At 38.0% G+C, this 14,949-nt stretch overlaps 1 protein-coding gene across 1 annotated transcript; it reads left to right on the top strand.

Annotated features, from left to right (window-relative positions):
• Positions 1 to 458: 458 nt before the first annotated feature.
• Positions 459 to 1,264, top strand: LOC129502157 (keratin-associated protein 13-2-like). The gene has a single exon (XM_055313637.1). The coding sequence runs from the start codon at positions 474 to 476 to the stop codon at positions 969 to 971; it is 498 nt and encodes a 165-aa protein (XP_055169612.1). The 5' UTR covers positions 459 to 473; the 3' UTR covers positions 972 to 1,264.
• The last annotated feature ends 13,685 nt before the right edge of the window (positions 1,265 to 14,949 follow it).

The raw sequence follows: 14,949 nt of genomic DNA, 5'->3' as shown, positions 1-14,949 counted from the left end.
ATTAATTCAAAGAGAAAAGAATAAAAGGTTCACTGCTATACTGCTAAGTATAGTTAGTATTTGGAGAAATCCATTGTGATATGCTTGTGAAGAAAAGGACAAAGTATATCGAATAGTAACCACTGATGCTTCTGCTAGCCTTAAGGAAATGAAGGATAAGTTTATACAAGTCCATTTGGTGGAATAAGGACTCAAGGTCCACGTGGAGTAAAAGGGGGAGGATATTCGGAAGTGTGATGACATAGGACTTCAAAGGTCAAATCACAGAGAATTCCTGGGGAAAGACCTGAGTAGCTTCTCCCGAAGTGTATCAGAGTGATTAAAGCACAATTAACTATGTGAAGATGTGATAAATTAGAGTTAAGCAATAACCTAGAGAGGCATTCTTACATAGGGTGACAAGTGAGGAGGAGGGAACATCTGGACGGTGACACACCCACGTCTAAGAGTATATATAACTTGGAGTCCAGACCATGGCATTGAAACTCAGAGCATCTCCTCACTGCTCCTCAGCTGAACTCACATCTCCTTCCAACATGTCCTACAGCTGCTGCTCTGGAAACTTCTCCTCCCCCTCCTTTGGGGGATACCTGCGCTACCCCAGCTCCTCCTGTGGCTCATCCCACCCCAGCAACCTGGTCTACCGCACTGACGTCTGCTCTCCCAGCACCTGCCAGGTGGGCTCCTCCCTCCACAGTGGCTGTCAGGAGACCTGCTGTAAGCCCACCAGCTGCCAGACATCTTGTGTGGTGTCCAGACCTTGCCTGACGTCCTGCTACCGCCCAAGGACCTCCAAGATCTGCAGTCCCTGCCAGACGACTTGCTCTGGGTCTCTGGGTTTGGGGTCCAGCAGCTGCCGTTCCCTGGGCTATGGATCCAGAAGCTGCCACCCGACCTCGTTGGCTTCTAGGCGTTTCCAGTCTTGTTACAGGCCAACCTATATTTCAGCTTTCTGTAAATCAACTTGTTGAGTTTCCAGACCCTTTGAGTAAAATTTTTCAGCCTCTACTTAGAGCTGCTACCATAGAGTTTCTCAGGCATGTTAGCTAAAGGCTCTTATCACCAGCTCTTCACCCTTTGTCTGGCATCAAATACCAGCTGATAGATTACGTCCTTCAGACAGTGAAATTAATGAATGACCACAATATTAAGTGTGTGCCTACAATTTTAAAAAATTGGCTCAGAACTACATAGATTTTTCTTGCAAAATGTATGGAGGTCCAGTTTTGTTTGACCTAATAAATTCATTCACTGTTGAATCTGATATTTTGCATTGTTCTTTATTGATTTTCAAAGTCTGACTTGTAATCTGTCTTTTGGGGCCCCAGACCCTCGGAATACTTTCCCTAGGAAATGGGTTTGGATTTCCCTAGGAAATGGCATCAGCCTGATCCATGGTGAAATTCTCTGGGCAGTGTACTAAGAGTTAGTAAGTGTGCATGTCTTCCAAAGCTGGTAGGATTTTTATTATTGAGAGTATGCCCATTTAAAGTCAACATTCTCATCATGTTTTCAGTGAGGACGCCTTATGCTTATTTGGTTTTGAGTTCACATTTTCAAAACAGTATTGAATGAGAATTTGTCCAGAGATGTTAACCAGGTGAAAAGGCATTTAGAAAATATATAAAATATTTGAATGAATCTAATATACTGACATAAAAAAGAGAAAATATGAAGCATTTGGGGTTGGAGGACATTATGATTATCTTAAATATATATAAAAAAATGGGTTATTCAGTGTGTGTGTATTTGTGTGTTTATGTGCAAGAGACAGATGGAGTCTTAAAGTTTAAAACTATGAGGAATGGAAGGAGTTTTAAGGAGAAATATTGGGCTTATTATAAAAAAATATAAATTGGTGAATTATAAATTGACAAAATTATTATGGCCTCGGTACTTTGAACCTATTCGGTTTCTCAACAGGTAGATGAATAATCTCATGTTTGTTTGTTTTAGTGACTTCTGCATTGAACTGGAGATAGGATTAGACAACTTTTGATGTTCTGAATCTTATAACCTATGCAGGTATCCTTGGGATCAACTGCTCAGCAGTAGTAGTGAAAAGTAGACACATCCTTGTAGAATACAAATCTGAGGAAGGACACCCTCTGTGTTTAGTTTTAATTTGAGCAAGTTTTTGTTTGAGAGGCTAAACATAGTATTAGAATTCAGTTATAACTTTTTCATAACATATTTGGTGATAACTAATCATGAGTGGGAGAAATCACCAACAAAATTTTACTACTTGCTTCAACCACGTGTAATGGGTGTTTATTGATTTGTCTTTCCTGATACCTTTTTCTCAAGCTTTTTCTAACTGAAGCTGAAAGAAGAGGCTCTTTTTCTCTTATATGCAAGACAATAATGGGCTAAGCATGGATACATGGAAACCAGGTCTTTTGTGCACAGGAACCTGCCCAGAAGACAGAAAATAGAGTAAAAGAGAGGCTCCTGGGTGGCTCAGTCGATGAAGTGTTTACCTTTGGCTCAGGTCATGATCTTGGGGTGCTGGAATAATGTCCCGCATCAGGCTCCTTGCTCAGCAGGGAGTCTGCTTTTCCCTCTGCCCCTCCCCACTTGTGTTCACTCTTTCAAGTAAATAAATAAATAAAAATTTTTTTTTCAAAAAAAAGAAAATAGAGAAATAGAGAGGAGGGACATAGGAGTTCTTGGTTACACAGGAGCCTCTGGTTTTTGTTATCTCTTAAGCCAGCTTGAGTAGCCCTTTATCTCCCTTAATTATACGGGCCAACAAAGTCTTCTTTTGGTCTAAATGAATAAAAATAATTAAAAACAGATTTCTGTCACTCATAGCCAAAGAGTTATAATTAATAAAAATGTGTCATCATTGACTTTGGTATAAATAAACACTGAAAAATGTTTTTAGTGAGACAAAAAGATTCTGTGAGTCTGAACCATTACCATTAGCAGTGAGGGTGGATGCATTCTGGAAATAATGTGGAATGAGTAAAATGTAGACTAAAGAAAACATTTGGGAAAGCAAACTCAAAAGAGTCACAGTAGCATGGCCAGTGGGAAGTCCTGTGGTCACAGTCAGCAAACCTAATACAACTAATAGCTTCTATCTTCAAGTAAGGAAGTCACAGGGCCCAACAAGGACTGATGAGTACAGATAATATTTAAAACTGAGAACAATCCCAAAATGGAAGGAAAGGGTATCCAGTGACATAGAAGGGTCTAGTTCTGGAATGACTTGGAGATTTACCCCCAATATCGTGCAATCTTTGAGGTGAGAGGCCAAAAACTGAAACAGAGAGGCAAAGGAGGGGAAAGGAAATGCATACAGTGGCATACTTTTAATATGTAAGCTTTTCCAAGTATAACATGAAGATTCAGATTTCAGGGAGCAGACAAAATGAATACCCTTGGTATCCTTCATTCTCGGAACAGTGATTTTTCCCAATATCTCATTACTGCTAGTTTCTATTTTCCACTTTTCTTTTTCTGCTTTTCTTTTCTCTCTGTTTGTCCCCATATTTCCAGCTCCGTCTCTGCCTCTCTCTCTTATATCTTCATATCCCTTTCCATATCTCTCTGTCCCTCAACCTCTCCATCTTTCTCTCTCTCTCTCCTCCATCTCCATCTCTTTCTATTTCATCTCTCTCTTTCTCTCTCTCCCCTATCTCCATCTCTCCCCCATCTCCATCCATCTCTCTGTCTCTCTCTCTCTGTCTTTCTCTCTCCCCCTCTCTCCCTCCATGACTTTTCACCTCTTATGTGCACTCTGCTTTTTTCTACATCCACCCTCTGGTGTCCTACTGAGTCTGGGCACCAGGTAGCACTAGTCAATGTCTGTTGGTTGATGGAAGGCTGGGCTCTGTTGTTGGCTAATAAGAAACTAAGAGTGGAGAGGGGGAGCTTACTTCTCAAGCTCAGTGAGGTCATTCATAATTACCCTACTTCTTATGCCCTTACTACATTATATGATGTCAGCTCCTTGTTCTGACTTTAGCTCACTAAATATACTTTGCACTTCAACTTTGCATTATAATTCTTTTGTGAAAAATGCTGGGAACTTAGAAAAGACAAAGACTTTTGCTTTTAAAGAGCTAGTTGACATGTATTAGAGGAGACAAACTTCCTCCCATTATCTTGGTGTGAAGGGTGGGTGTAAGGGGGATACCAAGGGAGCTTCAGGAAGAGGTAACTGCATAAGCATGACACATCACTTGGAAGAATATTGTGTGGGGTTCAAGGAGGAAAACAGCAGGCTCTTTTTATTAAACTCTGAAATCTGGGCAGCAAAAAGATAAGAGATTACATAATAATGAAAAATGAGCTAGTTGCAATCCTACAGGTCTAGAAATAGACAGTAGCAGCACTGATGTTTGAGAAAGCCTGAGCCTCATGTCTGGGATGACGAGATATCATTGATAAAAAAACAAAACAAAACAAACAAACAAACAAACAAAAAAAAACAACCTTCACATTTGATATGCAGAACTAGATCTTTGGGCTCATGTTATTCTTGGGAAGCAAAATTAGTGTGCTTATTTATGTGACTAGGGACTCATTCAGTTGCAATTAACAATCTAATAAAATGCTAACACACACAGGGTAGAGTTCAGGGATGCAGACTCTAACTTGAGAGGCACTGTACTCTGAATTAAGGAAACATGAGTTGTTTCTTAAGTTCAAAATACTTAAATACTTTATGCTATTCAACAGGAAATCATACATTTCATCATATCTTACCTACCACTGCCCCAGGAGCTCCCCTATTGCCTCCTTAAGGGTTTTCTGAGTTCCTAGTGTTCTGCTATGTTTGTTCTCATCCCATTGATTTGCTTTACTGCAACAACTTATTTTTAAGGAGACATTCACCATCAGAGTCGTGCAAGGGACTGCCTCCTTTTTTTTTTTTTTAAAGACTTTATTTATTTATGAGAGACAGAGAGAGAGGCAGAGACACAAGCAGAGGGAGAAGCAAGCTCCTCACAGGGAGCCTGATGCTGGACTCGATCCCAAACCCCGGGATCACGCTCTGGGCCAAAGACAGATGCTCAACCGCTGGGCCACCCAGGCATCCCAAGGCAAGGAACTGCCTTCCTAAATTATGTACCCCAGGCCTTTCCTCACTCACCCCAGCCCCGGTCCTGGAGTGCATTTACCTCTACCCTCTAATTACCATGTACGTTGACTGTCACATGCAAGCCAGCCAAGCACCATTGCTTTCTGCAGGCCCCACCACATTTGTGACGTGGAGTCTTGGGTCTGGGGACATAATAGTTGCCACTTCTCAGTTACAGACCTTGCCTTTACCACCAAATCTACCTGCTTTTGAAATTGTTTATGTATTTTGCCAACCAGTCTGTAGATATAAATTACTTCTCAAACTGCTGCGTGGTCATATGTCTCATGCATAGACTACACCAACTTCTGGTGATGTTGAAACCTCTCTACACAGTCACAATTGTCAAATAATGAATATTCTCTTATTGGACTGTGGCCTTTTCCTGGATAAAATGTACCTGTTCTAAGGTACCCCTTGTAATTGGACAAGCAACCTTCTACCTAGAGAAAAATAAGTTTTTCCCATCACTCCTTTTTTTTCCCCATCACTCTTTCCCTTTGATTCATCCATAAAGAAATTATTAAATTTTAGTAATGTTACATTTGAACGCTTATCCCTTGCAACGAAGTGGATCCTTATAAGCATAAGCAAGTAGAAAATAATGAAGAAAAATGAGATTGTGGATATTTAACTTACTGGAACCAACATTGTGCACTCTATTATTTTTCATTAGTGTGTGTGGTCTGGTATATCTTTTGGGTGCTCTAGGTTTTAAAGACATTTTGATTTTTTGTTAAAAAAGAACACTAAATTTCCAACTTAGGAGAATGTTGCTTTGTAGGATTACTATTGGTAGACTAAGCTTTTGAAATCTTCTAAGTTTCTTTTGCTTTTATGGACAGAGAAATAAAGCAAATAAAAAATATGTTGGAACTTAGCTTCCACTGCTGGTTCTATGATTAACCAGACCTTGATCTTGTATCCATCATCACTTCTCTGGGTATTATCTTGCATATATGTAAAATGAGATGGTCCTTGATAATTTGTGATCTCTAGTTTCTTTCAGTATTACAGATCTATTCATATTATATGATAATAATGTCCTGTGTGTGGGGTGGGCTGTTAATGTTCCCACTACAGTTTAGATTCTTTTATGTGGCCCGGAAAAAGGAGGAACAGAAGGCTAATGTGTAAAGTGGGATGCAATATAAAACAATAGCATTAAGAAATAACTTCAAATAGTAACATCATGATTCTCATGTAAATAAAAAACAAACACGAATGAAATGTCTTCTTGAACCCATTAATAAATGAGGGAACCATTGCAAAGTTACAAGTGGCTTGAAGGAGAATTCAAGGGACATGCTGATGTAAGCTGTTAGAAATGCTGAAATGAATTTACAAAGATCAGTGTAGAGTGGCCACTCTATAGAGTGGAGATTCATGACACTGGACAGAAATCATTTTCATTTCTATGGACAAGAATAATTTTCATTATTATCAATTTTCTACTACAAAACACATCAAAAGTGATAAAAAGTGTAGATACTCTGAAAGGTGAGCCACGCAGGCCACATAGTAACTCATTCCCAGGTCCCCTAATTCAAAGTCTTTCAAGACTTCTGACAACAGTATGTGAAATCAGAATTGTTAATTGTAAGACATATTAAAACATACAATAATGTTAACAACATTTTTCTTTAATATAGAAAATAAGAAGAGGAAGTTATATACACGAATATGTGGAAGGATCCATTCTTTCAGCTTATGCTTTTCTAATGGCTCTGTGCCTACTTGTGACTTGAGGGGAAAAAAATCACATCCCTATGTAATAATTTACCTTTTTTTATTTTTATTATTTTTTTTAATGATTTACCTTTTAAGTAAAAATTTTTACTTATTTATTTATTTATTTATTTATGAGAGAGAGCACAAGTGGGGAAAGGGGCAGAGGGAGAAGTAGACTCCTTGCTGAACAGGGAGCCCAACAGGATATGGTGTCCCACCTGAGGACTCTGGTATCATGAATCCTGTGATCAGGACTTAAGCTGACGCTTAACCCACTTAGCCACTGAGGTAGCCCAGGGGTAGGATATTTTGACTTGACCTTTCTTCCTGCCTTACCCTGCCCCACCACTCACTTCACCTCAGTAGTTATCACCGTTTGATATCATTGCTTGGGAAAAACAAGGTTTTCTCTCTAAAACTTCAGATTAAATTAAATTAAACAACATTTTGTAAACGTTAATAGCCACAACAGGGGGTCCATATTTCAGATTCACAACTCTTTTAATTTTTCTTTTCTTTTCTTTTTTAAAGATTTATTTATTTATTAATGAGAGACACAGAATGAGAGAGAAGCAGAGGCATGGACAGAGGGAGAAGCAGGCTCTTCGCAAGGAAAACTGATGCGGGACTCGATTCTGGATCCTGGGATCACAACCTGAACTGAAGGCCGGCGCCCAACTGCTGAGCCACCCAGGGGTCCCTAAATTTTTCTAACATGAAATAGTTAGCTGTTGATGAAATAGTTCTCCATCTTGATTGCAACAATGGTTACATGAGTCTATACATGGGATAAAATCACATACAAATATATATACACACACACAATGTGTGCATCTTTAAACTGACAAAAATGACAGTTTTGAGCTAATGTCAATTTCCTGGTTTTGATATTGTAGTACAGTTAATTTAGACACCACTATTGAAAGATACAGATGCAATGAAACGCCGGGACACCTGCACCCCGATGTTTCTAGCAGCGATGTCCACAATAGCCAAACTGTGGAAGGAGCCTCGGTGTCCATCGAAAGATGAATGGATAAAGAAGATGTGGTTTATGTATACAATGGAATATTACTCAGCCATTAGAAATGACAAATACCCACCATTTGCTTCGACGTGGGTGGAACTGGAGGGTATTATGCTGAGTGAAATAAGTCAATCGGAGAAGGACAAACATTATATGATCTCATTCATTTGGGGAATATAAATAATAGTGAAAGGGAATAGAGGGGAAGAGAGAAGAAATGGTTAGGAAATATCAGAAAGGGAGACAGAACATGGAAGACTCCTAACTCTGGGAAAGGAACTAGGGGTGGTGGAAGGGGAAAAGGGCGGGGGGTGGGGGTGACTGGGTGGTGGGCACTGAGGGGGGCACTTGATGGGGTGAGCACTGGGTGTCATTCTGTATGTTGGCAAATTGAACTCTAATAAAAAATAAATTTATTATTTAAAAAAAAAAAGAAAAAAAAAGAAAGAAAGAGGCACCTGGGTAGCTCAGTTGATTAAGCATCTGCCTTTGGCTCAGGTCATGACCCCAGGGTTCTGGGGTTAAATGCCACATTGGATTCCCTGCTCAGTGGGGAACCTGCTTCTCCCTCTCTATCTCTGTGTGCTCTCTCTCTGTTTCTCAAATAAATAATAAATAAATAAAATCTTTAAAAAAAGTTGTCACATCAAAAGAAACAGTAACTTTCAAGGGATTCTACGTATAATTTTTGTGACTTACTATAAGTCTATAATTATTTGCAAAAAAACCCACAGCTAAATGAAAATTAACCATATGTTGACACTGTAATTAGATTATCCATTGGTAAGATGTGATACAAGGTTTATCCCAGGTATTTCTGGAAGATTCACAGGGACACGTTAATGTCTGTGGCTAAAAGAAACAAGATGCAGTCATCATTGACATATGGAAGTTCTTAATCCATTAAGAGTAGATAATATGGGTTGTAAATGAAGTCAAAGGATTAGAAATTTTTCTTTTCTTCTATGTTTCTTCTTTTTTTCTATGTTTACCAGGTGTCTATTTCAGAATTTGTAAGGTTTCCCAACAATCCTCATTTTATTTCTTGACGGAGTCAGTAAAATTCCTCTACTCCAAATGACTGAAGCCCCATTTCCCAATGTATATCTCTTGGAACACTGATTTTAAGGGACACATAATAGATTAGATACAATTTTACATTTATGCGATGAATATTGGACTACTCAAATTAATCAGATTTGCTTTCTCCCCCTTTCAGTTTTAAAATATGCTTAAGTATATTATGAATTTCCAAAGGAAAGATTACAGTCCCCCCCCCTCCATGGTAGAATGGACAGTGACACTCCATAAGCTTTCCTGAATTCTTTAGGCCAGATAATATTATACTTTTTAGTCAAAATCAGTTTTAGTCAAAATTTATACTCCAGACAATGAGGTATTGTCCTTATTTCAGGGAATTTTTGCAAATGGATAAAATCTAAATTTGTTTTTGATATATATTCTCTTTTTGGTACTTTACCAGCAAAATAATCCCAGTCATGTAATTGAAAGGGAAGCTGTTATCACACTCATAATCATAAAAAGACTGAATAGTGGCTGATTCTATGTTTTTAACAGCTTACTCTTCCTCCTGGGCAAACGACCACAGAGGTTAATGTTTGACTATAAAATTGATTCCAGAGGGCTTCACTTTCTGTGTCCTATGGATACTGTAAGGTGAAGAGGTGTCATTGATTGCTCATATTCTCTAGCTTATAAACCAAATTTGAAAAATGCTTTAGCTTCAACAATTTTAAGGTGATTTCTCATGGTCTATTATCATGCTAGGTAAAGCAGGAAAAACAAACAGTCAAACCACATTTAGCACATCCTCAGGAGCGGCAAACTTCATTCTGGGAGAATGATGTAGAAATGGTCTCCTAATCGATTGTCAACACATGGAGCAGAATGCTTTGTACAGCAAGCCTGCGTTTACTGAAGTCAGGAGATGGAATCCTATTCGTTTTTTTCATTTTCACATTCTTGACGGGAAAAGAATATGGTTGGGAATTTTTAAATGACTTACTTTTTACTTTCCTACTCCATACCTTTTGTACAGGGTTTAGCACTTTGCCTGGGATTGTTCCCTATCACCTCCACTTTAATTCTATCTTCTGGGGTTTTAGGTGCCAAAAAGCTTAATAATAAAATTTTATCTCAACTGCATCATGCATAGGTCTTTCACATTTGTAGCTTCATATTGTGGCTTAACAAATATAGAAGGTAAGGGTGGGTAATGAAATATCTGGAGACAGGCCCAGTCTTACTTTTTTGGCTTTATAAAGTTTTTGTTCAAAAAATGTTTAACACATGACTTCCCATACCACCACACTCTTTTTTATATGAAAAGTGGAAATAATATTAGTTAATTCACAGGACTAAGATGAAGAATGTATAGATGAGAATTACATAATAATATAGAGTAGGAGGTTAAATTTTTAATTTATTGAAGGTACTGTGCTTCAGATACCTTGTTCTGAGCACATTCCCTTTGCTATATGATGTGATTATCAGATGCCATGCATATATGAATCAGATTACAGATTAATTGTCTTTTAGCAAGTGGGAGGAGCATAGAATAGACTTTGGTCTGCATTACTGAGATTCCAAAATGTATGACAAAGACATCACTATTTCAAGCAGAAACAAAAGAATGGTTGTCTTTTCCAACATGGAGAAATATCAATTTTGTGTCCCAGAGTTTACTTGTGACTAATTTAATATATTTCCTTGCTTAAATCTTCACTCTTTGCTGTGTTAGGTCAGAGTAAAACAGGCAAAAATGTGCAAACCTTTAAAAGAGTCCTTATTGTTGAGATACCACTTTGGATAAATCCCTATACATCAATGCAGCATGTGATGAGAAACACTGAAAAGTTAGAAAAACATGACTATTGAAATAAAGAACCACCTGGCACCCATTAGCCCACCAGATCCTATTCTTGGGGATAATATTTGCAGTCATTACTCTATTAGTGATTCTGTGGGGAATGCCAAACCAAAAATTACTAATAGTCTTGAAATTCAAAATGAACGAACTACGTAAGTTATTATCTTTGCCTGTTGAACTTTGAAGTTTCACAAATGAGTAGAGAATGAAGGCACATCATTGCCTTCAAGCTGCTGAAACCATATAAACCAGCTGATACTGTCCTGAGCACTCCTGCTTGTTTATAGGCATTTGATCCCGGAGTGGTGAGACATGTTTGCAAGTCATGAATTGATTATTACCAGAAACTCCCTCTTCCCCAAATGCAATTAGAACCAGGATAGCTCCTTCCAGGGGTAGGTACAGAGTTGGTACAGAGGAGTCAGGGCTCTCTTACCTGTTAGTCAACTGACATCCCAACCTGTGCCCTGCTCCAGCCAACATTAAACAGTCTAAGCATGTGACTCCTGAGGGAACAACATGCATATTTGAATCCACTAGTCTAACACTTATTGGCTATTTGTCTTGTATATATTGTAGGATCTCTCAAAAATTCAAATTCCTTTAATGTAAAAAAGAGATAATGATAGTATTTATATCACAAGTTTATGATGAGGAATGGATGATAAGATATCCAAAGCAACTAAAAGAGTTCCTTGGATATAGAAAGCACTCTATAAATGTTAACTATTATTTAGACTTTAAATATATAGAACTTATGTCCCCCAAATTTAATAAATACACGTGAGTCCCTTGACCTAACTTGTTGCATGAGCCATAAACATCACATAATTTTTATTTTTTAAGATATTTATTTATTTATTTATTTATTTATTTATTTATTTATTTATGAAAGAGAGAGCTAGAGAGAGAGAGAGAGAGAGAGAGACATCAAGCCAGGCAGGGGGAGGGGCAGAGGGAGAGGGAGAAGAAGATTCCCCTCTAGGATCCTAGGATCATGACTGAAGGCAGACCTTAAGTGACTGACCCACCCAGGAGCCCCCATCACATCTTTTATATAGTCTAAAACCAAATATTTATTCTCTCAATTCATAAACATTTCAGATATCCACTGAAGTACACAATAGTGTATTCCCTCCCAAACAGCAGAAATATATAAATATATAAATAAACATAATATAATCCAATACTATATATACATATATTAATCCTGTATATATATGTGTGTGTATATATATAATATATATACATTATATATTATATATTATATATTATATTATATATTATTATGTATTATATATTATATATTATATTATATATATTATATAATTTATAATCCTGCTTGCAACCTAGTTCAGAATGTCCTTATAATGCTTTTCTATTCATTTTAAAAATACATACTTCTTTTATACTTCTGGGCAGTCTTACCTCTTTGCCTTTGACTCTGATCTTCACTAGAGCTAGTCTGGTCTTTAAGCTACCACATTCCTCTATCAAGGTTAATCAGGGATCTTTAGACATAATACCCACTCTCACATAACATGAAAATGTGATATCTATAACATCGCTTTGGAAATTTTTATTTGTTCAGCAATTTTCAGTGTGCTTGAGGAAAATAATGTGGTATTTGCTTTACTGCTTATAAATACAGCCCATAAGGGGCCATTAAAAATTTACACGCTATAAATTTGATGGTAGATTACTTTTTAAAAGTCTTTGGGCTGAAATTTCCATTTTCTTAGCTAATATAATTTAAGTCCACTTATATGAGACATTCCATATTCATCCAGCTGGTAAAGAGAGCCAAGCAGAATTATTTTTCCATAAAACTCATTTGATTCTCATGGAGTATCATGATCATGGAATGATATTTGTCTTTTATGAATGATTTCTGTTGCACACATTAGTTGTTACTGAACAGAAGTACATGCTTTATAATATGGCAAGCCACATTAGGAGTGACTGAGAAAAGAATCACAACAAAATATAATACCATAAGCTGAGAGGAAAGAAGACAGCTATATCTCAGCATCCTGTAAACGAGCCTCCGAGTCCAATGAAACCAAGAATGATGACCAACTGCTTTGAGTATACAACCATCATATGAAATCTAAGGCAAGACTATAAGTTAGCTTTTACCTACAAAATACAAGTAAGCATAGGTATAATAGTGTTAATCTAGTTGTTTGAAATTAGGCAATACTCTGAGGCTTTTAAGCAAATGGTAGTGTAAGAAGGATATTGAAATTGGCTGTCAAGAATGTCTCACCAACAGAGTGAGCACATAAGCTGTCTGAGCCAGCAGAGAATATTCAGACACTCTTTAACATTGATAACAAATGAATTAGGTATAATGATAATATGTTTCAACAGCTGAGTTGGAAATTTCTCTTCCTTTTCTCTTACAGAATTCATCTACACCATCTTATCTTGTGGCCCTTCTGACCCCAGCTACTATGTTTACCTACTGATCTCTGTTCTCCCAGTCTCCACCTAAATAGGTCTCTCCATAGTGACCTGAGAAAGAGTTGCTAGAAGCCCACCGGCAGCCAGTAGCCAACCTTCTTCCAGAGACTATGAATTCAATGGCTTCCGATCTTTATTTATTTATTTTTTTAATAAATTAATTTTTATTGGTGTTCAATTTACCAACATACAGAATAACACCCAGTGCTCATCCCGTCAAGTGTCCCCCTCCGTGCCCGTCACCCATTCACCCCCACCCCCGCCCTCCTCCCCCTCCACCACCCCTAGTTCGTTTCCCAGAGTTAGGAGTCTTTATGTTCTGTCTCCCTTTCTGATATTTCCCACACATTTCTTCTCCCTTCCCTTATATTCCCTTTCACTATTATTCATATTCCCCAAATGAATGAGAACATACACTGTCTTTCTCCGATTGACTTACTTCACTCAGCATAATACCCTCCAGTTCCATCCACGTTGAAGCAAATGGTGGGTATTTGTCATTTCTAATGGCTGAGTAATATTCCATTGTATACATAAACCACATCTTCTTTATCCAGTCATCTTTCGATGGACACCGAGGCTCCTTCCACAGTTTGGCTATTGTGGACATTGCTGCTAGAAACATCGGGGTACAGGTGTCCCGGCGTTTCATTGCATCTGAATCTTTGGGGTAAATCCCCAGCAGTGCAATTGCTGGGTCGTAGGGCAGGTCTATTTTTAACTCTTTGAGGAACCTCCACACAGTTTTCCAGAGTGGCTGCACCAGTTCACATTCCCACCAACAGTGCAAGACGGTTCCCTTTTCTCCGCATCCTCTCCAACATTTGTTGTTTCCTGCCTTGTTAATTTTCCCCATTCTCACTGGTGTGAGGTGGTATCTCATTGTGGTTTTGATTTGTATTTCCCCTGGCCAGTGATGCGGAGCATTTTCTCATGTGCATGTTGGCCATGTCCATGTCTTCCTCTGTGAGATTTCTCTTCATGTCCTTTGCCCATTTCATGATTGGATTGTTTGTTTCTTTGCTGTTGAGTTTAATAAGTTCTTTATAGATTTTGGAAACTAGCCCTTTATCTGATATGTTATTTGCAAATATCTTCTCCCATTCTGTAGGTTGTCTTTGAGTTTTGTTGACTGTATCCTTGGCTGTGCAAAAGCTTCTTATCTTGATGAAGTCCCAATAGTTCATTTTTACTTTTGTTTCTTTTGCTTTCGTGGATGTATCTTGCAAGAAGTTACTGTGGCCAAGTTCAAAAAGGGTGTTGCCTGTGTTCTCCTCTAGGATTTTGATGGAATCTTGTCTCACATTTAGATCTTTCATCCATTTTGAGTTTATCTTTGTGTATGGTGTAAGAGAGTGGTCTAGAATCCCTATCAAAATACCATGGACTTTCTTCAGAGAGTTAGAACAAATTATTTTAAGATTTGTGTGGAATCAGAAAAGACCCCGAATAGCCAGGGGAATTTTAAAAAAGAAAACCATATCTGGGGGCATCACAATGCCAGATTTCAGGTTGTACTACAAAGCTGTGGTCATCAAGACAGTGTGGTACTGGCACCAAAACAGACACATAGATCAATGGAACAGAATAGAGAGCCCAGAAGTGGACCCTGAACTTTATGGTCAACTAATATTCGATAAAGGAGGAAAGACGATCCACTGGAAGAAAGACAGTCTCTTCAATAAATGGTGCTGGGAGAATTGGACATCCACATCCAATCTTTAAATTACAGATCTTATGACT

Source organism: Nyctereutes procyonoides, unplaced genomic scaffold (genome assembly GCF_905146905.1).
Source record: "Nyctereutes procyonoides isolate TBG_1078 unplaced genomic scaffold, NYPRO_anot_genome, whole genome shotgun sequence".
Classification (NCBI taxonomy): Eukaryota; Metazoa; Chordata; class Mammalia; order Carnivora; family Canidae; genus Nyctereutes; species Nyctereutes procyonoides.
This window is presented reverse-complemented; position numbering and strand designations above follow the sequence as displayed.